The sequence below is a fragment of the Acyrthosiphon pisum genome, chromosome X (genome assembly GCF_005508785.2).
Source record: "Acyrthosiphon pisum isolate AL4f chromosome X, pea_aphid_22Mar2018_4r6ur, whole genome shotgun sequence".
In the NCBI taxonomy this organism is placed as follows: domain Eukaryota; kingdom Metazoa; phylum Arthropoda; class Insecta; order Hemiptera; family Aphididae; genus Acyrthosiphon; species Acyrthosiphon pisum.
Window position 1 is genome coordinate 73,365,988 of NC_042493.1, and position 14,706 is coordinate 73,380,693.

The window sequence follows — 14,706 nt, forward strand, 5'->3', positions numbered from 1 at the left end:
TATACATAGCCCGATGTAGGAGATTTTTTAATGATAGTTTTATCACATTAATAATACTTTGATATTATACATTTAAGGTAGGTAGGTATTTTATAAATGGTTTATAATAATATTAGTAATAGTAACCGTAACACATTGGCCCAATGTTTCATATATTATTATTTTTTATTAATTATAGGATTGTGATAGGCGAATAGTACTTTTTTAGCACATAGGCAATTATTATCAATTACTTATAGTTTATTTTTTTCTGAATTGAGGGACACCAAAACTTCAAAATCACATGGGAATATTTCCGTTTCAAAGACGAAAGTGTAATAATAATAGATTATATAATATTATATTGGTGTAATAACACGGTTTTTATAATACAAACGTCTCGGTTGGCGGGTCACCGGCGAAACGTTCTGCCTGCAGCGGAACATTTGGGTCCTCCGTGTTATCACAACAATAATAATATGGCGTTGGCGACGATCGGGGCGCTACCGTTATCGATCATCACGTTCGTTATCATTTAGGTTTTTTTCTTTTCTTCTTTAATCTCGTGAAGTAGCCTACTTATAATATTAATATCATTGTTATTATTATCATTATTATCGTGTGCTGGACGTATTAATATTAATTTATTCGCTATGATTTAGCGTTAATAATCGTCACTGTTATTGTTATTATTATCAATAATCACCGTCGTGCCACCGTTTTACACTTTAAGCGTCCGTCCGTTTGCGTACAATATCGATATATTACGTGCCTTCGTAATTAATCGAACCGCCGCCGCCGCCACCGCCTCCGTCGTCGTCGTCGTCTTGCCACAGTAATTTGTCGCGTCCGTTTTAATTGGTTTCCATCTCGAGATGTGGCGCCCGAACAACGGCGATTAGAGCGACACCACAGAAATCGTTTTTGGGCAGGTAAACCGTCTGAACTATTACTATTATTATTACTATTATGGTTATTGTTGTTGTCGGAATACTTGGTCCCGGTCCCGAATCTATCCGATCGAAAACGATTAATGGACTTATTGTTTCGGCGGAAATATCGATGGGTCGGGCATTGGCCCGTCCCCTCTGATATTCCCTGTCGCTCTGCGGAGGTGCCATTCGGCTGCGACTACAATCGCTTTAAAACCATTGAACGGACGTTCACACGGTCGGTCGGTCGAAATCATTTGTATGAGCTCTACGCCTCTACATACTTAGTCTTATACTCTCGCTCAAGTCAGTGTAACTCAATATTCGTTCACAACTACGACACAACTGCTCGATTGAATCGCTAATATGGGCATAGTTAATTCACATACCTACCCCCTCATCTGTGGTGGTGATGGTAAAAGAAATAAATATTTTAAACAATTACCTAATACGGCTTATACAAAATTATTGGTACTTTTTGGATATCGCGACTACCAACCGTAGTACCTTTAGACCAGTCGGGGTCACTCACTTGGACAATTTAAAACAAAAACATCCCTTGATTTTATATGTAACACCACGGTCAAAACCTGGCACCTTGGGTAGGTCTTCGAGTAAAAAAAAAATGTTTAAAAGCACATATAGACCTGTGCGCGACGTGGTCATTTGTTCGATGCATTTGCTTGGAAAATTTAAATTGAAAACATCCCACCATAGCTCGAATTGATATTTAAAATCAGCTTGGGCAGTTCTCGAGGTAAGGTTAGGTTAATTTAGGTTATTATGAGAGCTACTCAAGATGGTTTTACATCATAACAAATCGAGGAATGTTTTCGATTTAAATTGTCCGAACAAACGCAGTGAGCAAGTAACGCATCCTGGTCTGTTTGTTCTATTGGTTGGTAATCGCAACAACAGAAAAGTAACAAATTATTTAAGTAGGTAGCTACATAAGTAATTAGTACCTAATCACTAATTAATAATATGATTGTTAATTACAACTTAAATGATGGCAACAAACTAGATACCTATATTATTATTTGTGTTGTGTTTTATTGGTGTAACTTTTGTTCTTATTGTAATAAAAAATTAAAATAAACTTCTAAACCACAATCAAATTTTTCAAATCTAAAAATGTGTTCATTATTGAAAGTGTAGATTCTTAATGACATCGTATTTTATTCTATAATAGATATTATTTAACAAACATATTTGAAATATATTATAATATATGAAATATTATAGAATTTTGACAAAATTTAATTAAATATGCACCTAGATGTACCTATTAAAATATTGGCATTTATTTAAAAACATTATACTTTATGAAAAGGTATCTACTATGGTTTGTATTTTTGTATAAAGTTGTTATTTATTATTTATTTATTAATTATTTGTATTTATTTTATTTGATTGTAGATAGATATCTAATGCAATAAGGAAACATTATTTAATAAAAATGGCCGGAGGAACTAGCTTAGTAGTTCCAATAGTTTTATGGGGTAAAACACCTTTAACACATTGCATTTCATGTGTTTATTTATCTCCGGATCAGCGAACACTAGTAACTGGATGTTATGATGGGCAGATATGTCTTTGGGCAGTATCTCCAGAAACTTTAAAGGTATTTATAAACAAGTTTACTCGCTAAAATAATACTAGGTATAAACAATATTATATTTTTATTAACAGATGACTCCAAGATGTTTATTAGTTGGTCATACAGCTCCAGTTCTTTGTCTTGCACACGCCAGTATTATTGCTGATAATGCATTCTTTGTTAGTTCATCTGAAAATGGGTAAGAAATAAGAATTAGTATTCATTTCTATTGTAAAATTAGGGAAAATATTTTTATTTAGAATTGTAATTATAAATTATTTATTATTTGTAAAGTATAACTAATTTAAATTTTACTAATTTTAGTGAAATGAGTACTTGGGATATAGTTGACGGAAAATGTAGAGAAGTTACAAAATCAATTTATATTCATACAAACATTCAGGTTAACAAAAATTTTTGAAATGTTATTAATTTTTCATTAAATATTATTAAATATTTTCATAGGCATACCGTATGGTTGGGACCGAAGATGTACGTTTATTCTGCAATGGATATTATGCTGAGGTCATTATAATGAATCCATTTACATTAGAAATTATTTTCTCTTTATCATCACGTGTCAATCCTGACTGGATAAGTGCCTTATATGTATTGAAACCTCACACATGTAAAGGTAATTGTAAAAGTATTTGCAGTTTCTCAAAGAATTTTTAGTATTTAATTATTAATATTTTTAGATGATGTTGTTTTGGGATTGACTACAACTGGAACAGTAAAAGTTTGGACTTTAGAGCCAAGAGACTATGGACCTACAGATGTTTCAGTATACGAAAATGAAAGTAAACAAATCAGATGTCTAAATGCTTTGACTATGGCTTGCTGTTCTCAACACCAAAGAACTGTATTAATTGTCTGTTCAAAGTGTTGGCAGGTTAATATAATACTCAGTATTTATTGTAAAATTCATAATTCAATATCAAACTATACAAATAATTATAAACCTATTTGTATTTACTTACAGATATATGATGCTGGTGATTTCTCAGCTTTATGTACAGTCTATGCACCTCGAGGAGAACGTTGGTTGGGTGGAGAATTTTTAGCTCCTGATCGCGTACTTATTTGGACAGATGATGGAAAAGGTTATCTATATAAACTACCAGCAAAGTAATTATCTAACTCCCATAAGTTTTAAAAAATATGCAATTTTACTGAATTTACTGTAATTTATTTTTATAATATAGTAGTATTGTTGAAAATAAAAACTTCCATAAGCAAGCTGAGGATGGTGATATTCCCTATCTATACAGTTTACTATCTGTAACTTCAAGCACGGTAATACTTTTTAAATTTAAATTTAGACTATTTGAGATTACTGTTTTTTTATATATAAATAAAAAGAAGAATTTACAAAATTATGTATTATTTTATGTTTTAGCACTTATACTGTTCTCCAGCTATTCGGTTTTATGAATCTTTTCAACATGGAAAAATATTGATAAGAGGCGATTCAGAAGGAGCTGTTAATATATGGAAAATTCCTGAACTTTCTCCAGCTCAGCTATCAGTTATAAAAGAAAATGATTCTCAAAAAAAATTAATTGGTTAGTTTGAATTTAGTTAATATTTTCCAAGTATATAAATTTAATGTTATACAGGTCTTTCTCCATTTGTGAGTACAAGTTTATCTAAGGCATGGGAATCTATGAAACCCAATCCAGTTGGAATTCTCAACCAATTGGTAAATATCATTGTTATTAACTATCAAGATCAATATAATACATAATTATATTATTTAATATATTTTAGGACTGTGAAAATGTACCACATATAAAGTTGACTGCTAGTATATACTTGGCAGGTCAAAGTCGTCTAGTCATTGGTCGTCAAGATGGTTCCATCGTTATCATTCCAGCTACTCAAACAGTAATGTTACAACTATTACATGGAAATCATCAACACTACAAAGGTTTTAAATAAATTATTTTTACTTGACTGAAGTTTATACAAAAATATTTATTTAGGACAGTAGGTATTAGAATAAAATTGAACATTGTAATATTGTATGAGGTATAGTTTAAAATTAAAATACTAACTTTTAGGTTTATATACAATTATTGTTACTTATTATTTTAAAGTTTCTCTTATACATAAATTAGCTCTTTTATAGAAGAGCAAATATCAATAATTAAGAATGCTTATCAATTATAATTTACCAACTTAACTAATTGCTTTTTTTTTTAGATTGGCCACCGCATCAAATTTTACTGGGCCATAATGGACGAGTCAATTGTTTGCTCTATCCACATCATTTGCATCCAAGATATGACAAGTCTCATTTATTATCTGGAGGGGTAGACTTTGCTATATGTTTATGGGACTTATATGCTGGAACATTGCTGCACAGATTTTGTGTTCATGCTGGAGAAATAACACAACTTCTAGTCCCGCCCAATACATGTGCTAATGTTGGTATTTTTTTATTAAAACTCAATACCTATAATATTAATGTTAATTTTTTTCCCTCAATTTGCAGCCTAGAATATTGAAATGCATTTGTGCAGTTGCAAGTGATCATTCCGTTACTTTGTTAAGTTTGTCTGAACGTAAATGTGTGGTGTTAGCATCCAGACACTTATTTCCTGTTGTTACAATTAAATGGCGTCCTTTAGATGATTTTATGATTGTTGGTTGTTCTGATGCCACTGTTTATGTTTGGCAAATGGAAACTGGTATTTGTTGAATTGATTTAAATTTTATTATTTATATTGTTTTCAATATTACCTATACTACAAATTACAATATTTAGGTCACTTGGATAGAGTGCTACATGGAATTAGCGGGGAACAAGTTCTATATGCATGTGACGAAAACACAACCATATCTAGTACAGTAGATTCGGGTCTGGCTAATCCTGCAGTACATTTCTTCAGAGGGTTACGTCATCGTAATATCAGTGCTATTAAACATGCAACCCAGGTAAAAGAAAAAAGAAATTTTATATAATCCCATATTCTGAATGTGCTGATTTACACTAAGTGTATTCTTTTATGATAAATAATAAATATAATATGTACAATTTGGTTTGTCTTTATTCAAACATTTTTTGAATTTTTTATTGCAGAGAGGAATCCATCAATTGCAACAATTGCATCATTCAGCTCATTCCGATGGCACAGATCATAGTAAAACAAGAGCTTACCCATTAATGGTACAAGGACTTCGAACTAACCCTAATGATCCAGAATGTCATATATTATGTTTTGATATTGAGGCTCTAGTTGGTCAGTTACTAAGTTTAAAATTTTCATTGATTTTGCAATTCAATTTATAGCAACATTCAATATACTTTATGCACTGAACTGTAAATATGGAATAGTTTCCTCTTATTCAAGCCTGGAGTTAGCTATTTTGATTCCATTAGATATAGTTTTGTTGGAATTATATCAATAAAAGTAGTATTATTTTGTATTATTTTTAATAATACAGTTTAATGAAAACTTTATGAATGTGGCACTGTCTGATGGTAGGATAAATCTGTCAATCCTTAGCGCATCCCATATTTTCAGTTCAGTGACTATATATAATTACATTTCATATCAATATAATATTATTATTTTATTTTATTTTAGTGCAACTGTTGAGTGAAGAGTATGGGTTGATGTCTCCAAAAACAATGGAAGCACAGGGTCTGATAAATGCAACAGAATTTCAAAAAATAACTGCTCTAACACAGTCTGTATCTTCTGATGCTCATAAAAAAATTGCAGGTATACTATCATTATACTTATCATACTCAACAATATTAATAATTATGTTATGATGTTTTACAATTGTTTTTTTTTTTTTTTATGAAAAAGTAACAAATGAGTTTAACAAACCCTCTCAATATTGCTATTTTTATTTTTGTGATATATGTATATATTTTAAGCGATTAAAAATCATGGTATAATTAGAATTTTTGGACATGAGGGTTTGCTAAATTAGAGTTATATCTTTAATAATACTGAAATATTTTATGCTTGCTTACTTTTGGATAAGACTTTTTTGGAAAAGTTAAGGACAAAGCCGACAATATGGAACGCATTTTGAAAGAAAAAGATAAACATGGTAAATGAGCATGCTACCTAATGTATGTTTTAAAAATATCTTTGAATACAAGTTTTATTAAAAAAAATGTTAATTGCATATTTAACATTTAATAATTAACATTTATTATGAAATAGTTTTTTATTGTTTCTGAGCAACTATAAAACTAAAAAAATGTTGAGCACTAAATTCATTAATCTAAAAATTTCTAGAATTATGTTTATTAATTTATATTGGTACTTTTTTTCAATAATATTGTTTTAAAGGACATCACAAGACCAATTTTTTTTTTTTAATTTTAAGTTTATTGGTGTAATATTATCGTCAATATAGTGATAGACGTTTTGGTAAAAATTTGAAGTTAAAAAAATGATTATTCTACGAGATAATGAGAGTTCATAAATAACCGTGTGGCATCATATAGTTGACGAGTGAGCAGCAACCCATGTTTAACATGTAAAAGTAGTTTGATTTACTCTATGATTTTAATAACTTTCAATAGAATTTCAGAATGTTTTTTTTTATAATCTATTCAATTCATAATATAAAGTATATTTATGTGCTTAAAACGATGGTGTGATTTAAAATTTAGTATATCTTGTTATTGTATACATATTATAAATTATAATTAAGTAAAATTATTGAGTTTGCGGCTCTTGTCATATTGCCGTTTAAATTTCTAAATTTTCTATAATTATCTTATCTACTTTGAAAAAACTAGAAAGTATATCAAAATTATAATCATACCAGTGTCATTAACATAAAAACACTTTAGGTTACATCAAAAAAATATATATATATTGTCTTTTACAATTGAAATAGTTGTATTAATCTAAACTCTTTCACATGTAAAACATATGCTGCCGCTTAGACTTTGAATTTATGATGTCACATGCCTATTTTTAAATGCCTGTATCTCATTGAATAATTAGTCTTATAGTGTGAGACCCACACCATATTTCTTAGATAATGACATACTTTAAATCTAAGCAAATTTGTTTTTAGTGTTGTGTAATGTCCTTTAAGCTTTAGATGCTTTTATCTTGCCTGCATAATATTCGTTTGGAGCTTTTTGTATTGTATGTTATATTTTTAATTTTTTAATTTAATTGAATTTTGTGGTGTGATGTCAATGTTATAATTATTTAGGAATTTTACCTAAAAGAAAGGATGGTTCAGAAACTATACTAACAAAACTACAGTCTGTAATTGAAGGTTTTGATAGCAAATCAAATGATAAAGGTAATGTTGTATTACTAAGCTATAATTTTTATATTAATATTATTTAACACAGTTTTAATTTAAATTGAAACAATCTATTAAACTTATTTTATTATTTTTTTGTTTAATATAGTATTATTAGGTATACATGATTTGTTTATTAATTACTATAATGTCCACCCTCAGGTTTGAATCTTAGTGGAGTTGTGTGTCGTAAAGTATGTGGTGCAAATTTGACAATGGAGATTGCCCAATTGTTGATGTCATTACTTTATGCATGGGGTTTAGATTTTGAAGTAGACAAAATTTGTGAAACTAAACTCGGATTATTGCGTCCAATGATTCCTGTATCGTTTGGAGTTATTTCAAAAGGCGGTAGGTTTTAAATAATAAAATAAAATAAAGCATTATAATTGTGACATCACTCTTTTTTAGGTTTTATGAGCTTATTGTTGCCTACATGGCAAAGTAGTATTGATCTTGAAGATAATTATGTTAAGTCTAGTAATGGTCCACTGATGGATTTACCACCAGAGATGGTTAGGCTTGAATTACTGACTAGGCTTTTCACCGCGAGAACTCACTGGGAAGTAAGCACTACAGTAACTAGTCAGCATTTAATTGCTATAGTGGCTATAGCCAATACACTATTATCCATGAGTGCTCCATGTTTCCTTGAAAACACATTCTCAAGGTAATACAATATATTTGATGAATTTATTGAATAATATAGTATATGTCGTCCCCGTTCATGCAAAGTACACTAAGTCCAAAAATCGACTTAGAAATTTGTATTTTAACAATAATAAGAGCTATAAATTTCACAGTGTCATATTATTTACAACTACTCATTAACAGCTACTTCCCTTAAGGGAAACTCAATTAAAAAAAGAAAGAAAAAAATTTGGTTACATATGGTATACATTTAAAGTTTGAAAAAATTTCAAAAGCTGATTCATGTTTTTGGACTTGGTGTGTTTTGCATGAACGGGAACGATATATAACTGAGTAACTAAAATAAATGTTAGTTTATCTAGTTTTAAAATAAAATAAATTATTATTTGTTATTATAGGCAACAATCTGTAAAAAGTCGTTCAGAGGAAGGAAATGGAGAACCGAGTACTTCACAGGTTGCATTTATCAAACAAGGATGGTCCCAACTAAAGACATTACATTGTAAATCATTGCCTGAAAAAATTGTCAATCATGGGTCAAAGAGTTACAAACGAATTCAAATTGAAATGCTAGCACACCGTTGGCAACACCATTGTTTGGAGGTAATAATAATTAATTATAATTTATAATATAATATTATGTTATACCAACTATTGTTAAAAGATCAAGGACTATAAAATTATGTAACATGTAATTATGCCTTAAAAAATCTTAAATATGCAAAATTAACTTAAATTAACTGTTTAAATAATAGGTGAGAACAGCAGCTCAAGAATTGTTGTTAGCAGAATTGGAACGAATTGGGCCTAAAGGTCGTAAAACATTAGTAGAATTCTGGGTTCAATATTTACCAGTAAGCAACTCTAACGGTAACATGAAACCTACCGCAGTTAGCTCTAACAATTTAACCAATCTAAATATTAATGTAAGTAACATTAATTAATGCTTCTAACAAGTACAATAGACCATACATCATTAATATTTGTGTGTACCATTATACATTTATTTTCTTAATACTTATTTAAGATATGTATAAATTGCATTATTTTAAACACTATGAAATTTATATTTACAGAGTGGACTACTATAGCCAGCCCCAATAATGTATATAAACATTTAGTTATGTTTTGAAAACAAAATAACTAATCTACTGTAATGTTAACTTAGTAACAATTCCTTTAAGATTGTATTTATATGTAACTGTTTTTTTCTTATATTCAGCAAAATAATAATACTCGATAAATAATGTTTTTAATACAAGTTAGTTGATTGATACCGAGAACACAATAATATGACAAAAATCTATACATTTGTGTTGTCTTTTGCATCTAACAATTGCTTTCATAACAAATATAAATCCATGCTTCTTTACAGTTAACTTAAACCTGAAATATTTATGCATCTATATATACAAGCTTTTGTTGAATGGGGAGAGTTTTATTGTATAATTATCATTATATAATTGTAAGACTTATTTTATTGGCTTATAGGAAAATGTTGAATCATCAGCAAACATTCAAGATGATGATGACGATGATGAAGAAGAAGGTTAGAATTAATTTCAATTCATGATATGCCAGTAATTTTCTAATTTTTTTTCATCTTTCAGATTTATGTTTAAGAAAACCATCATCTATAAATGAATTGCGTCGTAAACAGACAACTGCTGTAATTTTAATGGGTGTAATGGGAGCTGAGTTTGGCCAGGAAGTTAATGCGTCTGATAATGTTAGTATATCAAGCCGTTCACAGTCTGGAACATCTATTAGAAGAAAAAGTTCAATTGTGGAAGGTTTTGGTATAGGAAATAATAATTTATCAAGACTAACAAGTACGATTCTTTTTCAAAAAACTTTAATTATTCTACATTAAATAGTATGTTAATTTTAATTTTAATAGGTTTGGCATTAACTCAATTGCTTTTAACACCATCCTCTATCAAATTGCCCGCTCACATGGCATTACGAAGAGCAGCAGTAGATTTGATTGGCCGTGGTTTTGCTGTATGGGAACCTTATTTTGATGTCAGCAAAGTGTTATTAGGGATATTAGAATTGTGTTGTGATAATGACAAACTGGTTCCTAGGTGATTTAGTTTTTTATACATATAGAATAGTCTACACAGATTAACTTATTCAAAAAATATAATCTAGAGAGTAAATTTAGTAAAAATGTTTAACCAGACCAGTGACAAAGTGCACTTATATGTGTTTGTATTCACATCTATCCTTACTATTTAATTTCTTTTAGCATGTCTTATGGGTTACCTTTGACACCTTCTGCTGATTCATACCGAACTGCTCGGCATGCACTCATATCAATAGCAAATGTTCGCCCTGCTGTGTTCATAACAACTATTGCCAGAGAGGTATAATGTATATAATAATTATTCATATTATCAAAAAAAAAAAAAAAAACTGCATTAAAATAAATATGTTACTAATCATAATAAATGTGTATTAGGTGGCTCGTTACAACAGTATGCAACAGAATACTCAGGCTATGAATATGGCTATAAGTAATTCAGTTTTGCACAGAGCAAAACCAGAAATTTTATCTATTGTGGAACATTTGATCGAAAAAATGCATGTTGAAATGACAGATTTACTAGTGGAGGTAAATTTAATTGAATTTTAATTCTTCCAATTTTTAGGGATTGGGTAACAATTATTTTTTTATTAATATGCAAGCACTTTTTTCTTACCGATTTTTTCACTAATATATACTTAGTAACCAATAAGAGTAATAAGACTATATAACACAATTAGAAACCTATTGTCAAATAGACTTGCCAAAAAAAATGTTGCTTTTATGGCAGGTAAATACAAAAATAGCTCCATCTGTCCAGTAAAATATGATTAAATAAATTTTAAAAAAATTCCCGGCGAAGTCTAGAAATACAAAATAATATAAAAAGCAGTAACCTAACAAATTAATATAATAAAAGAAAATAATTACTAGTTTTAAATTGATAAAATGTTTTGAATTATCAGTTGTTTTTTTTCTCAGGTAATGGACATCATACTGCACTGTGTAGATCCAACACAACTCAAAACCCGTCCTCTGTCTGAGATTTCTCCAGCCATAAGCAGATTTGGCCAGGTGACCCATTGTTCAACATCAAGACGCATAGCTGTAGGCACCAAAAATGGCACAATTGCACTATATGAATTAAGATCGTCCAAATGCCAGGTTCAATACTAGTTTTTATTCAATGCGTATTTACAATTTTAAAATATATTTTTCCACAGACCATTAATGCACACACTGCAGCTATCTGTGCATGTGCATTTTCACCAGACGGCAAATTCCTTGTGTCATACAGTGCAGCAGAAAACAAATTATCCTTCTGGCAAACGTCTACTGGTATGTTTGGTTTAGGCAACAGTCAAACCAAGTGCACTAAATCATATAGCACTCAGAAAAAAGATTCGATACGTGCTAGCCAACTGCGGCAAATCAAGTTGCACTGGGCAAGTAACCGCAGCGTTAGATTTTTTTCAGACGGTTTAGAAACAACATTTGTCATTTAAATTGTAAATACAATTTAAATGCAAATAAAGAAAAATAGATTGTTTCATGGTTGATATAACAATTTTATTAGATTGAAAGGCTTTTGCTAACAATACATTTCCCATAGTTTTATTATTTTGGCTTAATAACATAGTGTAAATGATTTAATTAAGTATATAATTGTATATTATTATAAATTTCTAATAATTGTTATCATATAACCAATTTGTCTTTATAAGTTTTAAGTTTTTTTTTTTTAGTATAATCCTTTAAATGTTTACATAATATTATTGATCCATTTTATTTTAATATTACCCTAGGACATCAATTTTGTTTCAATTAGATTTTTACATTTTCAATTCTGTTAACTATATAAAGATTCAATCCCTCGTGTTAATTCATTATTATTTTTGTTCTATTTAATTCAAGTTATCTTATTATGTAGTTGTATTATAGATCTCATATGTGATTTTTTTTTAATTATAGTATAGAATGTTTGTGTAGATAACTTATAAATTATAACTTAAGTTAATCATTATTGTATGTTTACTGAATGTCGTTCCATGTGTTTTAAAATTTGAATGATAAGCCACTACCGTTTATACAAAGTTTAAGTAGAACTATAAAAGCTTAGAAAATTACATGTAAAATATTCTAAATGATTGTCTAACAATGAAAATACTGATATTATTTTTTTTTTATTATTATTATTATGCATTGGTTACTCCATTATTTTTTAAAAATAATTATTTAACATAAATATTAAATTAATATGGTCTATTAACAAATTTTAAAATGTAATACTTTTGGTTTTTTAAAAATTTTTTTTTTTTAATTAACTGATAACTGAAACAGCAAACTGCACAACTTGGCATTGCTCCCAATTAGTGAATATTCTTAACTTCAACTTTTATGTGTCTATTTATTTTTTATTGTTTAGTATTTTTTTTTCTCAATCAATGTTTTGAAGATAAGTACAAATATTGTTCACAGTTCTTGATTTTACTCCACAAAATATTTTTCATTTAGGGCCGTTTTTACAATGTCCGGTTAAAGTTAACCGACACTTAATCGCCCGAATTCTGCCGGTAAAAAAATCTGTTATTAGTCGGTTAGCGTTAACCGACACTTTACCGTACATTGTAAGAACGGCCCTTAGTCATCTAAAATTAATAACAATGACCAAACACAAAAAAATTTTTAACTTTGAATTTGTTAATAGATCCAATTTACTCTAATCTAAAATAAATTTTCAATATCATGTATTTATTACATTATGTTTGGTAGACAAGTAGACAGTGATCAATAATATTAATATATCACTCCTAAAGACATTAATATATGGTCAGAGACATGGGTTGCCTAGTGCAAATATTTTTAGAAATAGATAGCCTGTTCATATTCCCGATTTTTGTACAATAGAAGTCTGTGTATAAGTCCTTAAGTGTATGCTATCTTTTTCCAACAATATTTGCTCTCTCTCACTCTGCTATCAGTCCATTCTTATATTATATGTCAATGATCACTCCACATCTGCTCTAATTTTTTAATTTAAAATTGTGTCTAAGTAAATAAAGTAGTATAATTGAGTAATAGTTTGAAAAATCATTTTTTTTTTTTTTTCATGTATATTAGTATTGGGGCAATTTTTGTGATACGTTTAATTTTTTAATTGTTTTTTTTTATATATATAATGATACATTTCATATTATGGTTTTTGTTATAATAATCATTAATCAAATATTAAATCGTTATTAATGAACATAATGGTATAAGCACACAGGACACCTCCTAAATACTTACATGATTCCACTATAATAATAAATAGTGTACATAATAACTGTATCCTTAGCTTCATTTTTCATACAAATATTTTATAGGTATATACATAAACTAAATGTGTATGTTAACTTACTAAAATAAGCTATTTAACAACGTTATTAATACCCACCGCATAATTTGGTTAAAAGACAAGTTTCCAAGGCTTTACATTATGATTCAATCTATTATAAATATAAAATATCTAATTTTAACGTATATAAACGTATGTTATTTTTTTTTTCCACAAGGATTGTTATAAGTGTTGTTATTAAATAGCCTTTATGTGTGGGAACTGCGCTTATTTGTCTTATGTATTTACCATTAATGATATTACTATTATAGTTATTATTATTATTATTATTATTATTATTATTATTATTACTATATAAGATGTATTGATTTAGAATTTTAAATTGATTAATTCAAGAAAAAATTTACATACCTACCTTATCTAACACATAACTTAAGATTTATAAATATGTGTCAATAATATTACACTTGTTATTCCATAATAAATCACACTTTGAATTTAATGCTTACTGACTATCCTTTTTTGCACTAATATAGTGCAAACCCAGCATAATGTGCCTATAATTCTAAAATTATTCTCTTTGCTGGTAGCATAATATAATATTAATTATACTATAATAATATAATTATACCTTAGTTTAATATTATTATTTATTTGTTTACTTGCTACTGGTTGGCCACTGTGTAAACGAACAAAACTTTGTTGGGAATATACTTACCTATATGTACCTACCTACCTATAATTGATAGAGTCTAATCGAAAGTCATCTAAGGAGTTCAGTAACTTATTTTTTAGAATTAGTACCTACCAATGTATTTTGCGGTCTAAATCATGTTTGGTTTATTTTTTTAATGTAGTTTAAAGTTGTAAGCTAAATTTAAAT

The 14,706-nt window shown here is 28.6% G+C and overlaps 1 protein-coding gene across 6 annotated transcripts; it reads left to right on the forward strand.

Moving 5' to 3' along the window:
- The first annotated feature begins 567 nt into the window (after window positions 1–567).
- Window positions 568–12,146, forward strand: LOC100163411 (WD repeat-containing protein 7). Of its 6 annotated transcripts, none has more exons than XM_029489043.1 (29): window positions 568–911; window positions 2,331–2,535; window positions 2,604–2,710; window positions 2,836–2,914; window positions 2,977–3,145; window positions 3,210–3,403; window positions 3,494–3,639; window positions 3,720–3,807; window positions 3,911–4,076; window positions 4,131–4,213; window positions 4,282–4,441; window positions 4,717–4,940; window positions 5,009–5,204; window positions 5,282–5,451; window positions 5,597–5,756; window positions 6,105–6,242; window positions 6,514–6,582; window positions 7,711–7,803; window positions 7,969–8,157; window positions 8,218–8,476; window positions 8,856–9,060; window positions 9,213–9,383; window positions 9,949–10,006; window positions 10,068–10,289; window positions 10,358–10,544; window positions 10,709–10,826; window positions 10,922–11,074; window positions 11,468–11,650; window positions 11,710–12,146. In XM_029489043.1, exons 2-29 carry the CDS (start codon window positions 2,371–2,373, stop codon window positions 11,989–11,991), a joined length of 4,434 nt encoding a protein of 1,477 aa, XP_029344903.1. In that variant the 5' UTR covers window positions 568–911; window positions 2,331–2,370; the 3' UTR covers window positions 11,992–12,146. The 6 variants fall into 6 exon arrangements, with proteins under 6 accessions (XP_029344903.1, XP_001944991.2, XP_008183119.1 ...); XM_001944956.5 differs by having other exon boundaries at window positions 3,717–3,807; window positions 11,710–12,145; XM_008184897.3 differs by having other exon boundaries at window positions 3,717–3,807; window positions 9,213–9,311; window positions 11,710–12,145.
- Window positions 12,147–14,706: the final 2,560 nt, after the last annotated feature.

Coding starts and splice junctions, on each gene's coding strand:
- LOC100163411 (XM_001944956.5), top strand. CDS start 2,371: ATGGCCGGAGGAACTAGCTTAGTAGTTCCAATAGTTTTATGGGGTAAA. Junction 4,077..4,130: donor TTCTCAAAAAAAATTAATTG/GTTAGTTTGAAT, acceptor AATGTTATACAG/GTCTTTCTCCATTTGTGAGT. Junction 9,384..9,948: donor TAACCAATCTAAATATTAAT/GTAAGTAACATT, acceptor ATTGGCTTATAG/GAAAATGTTGAATCATCAGC.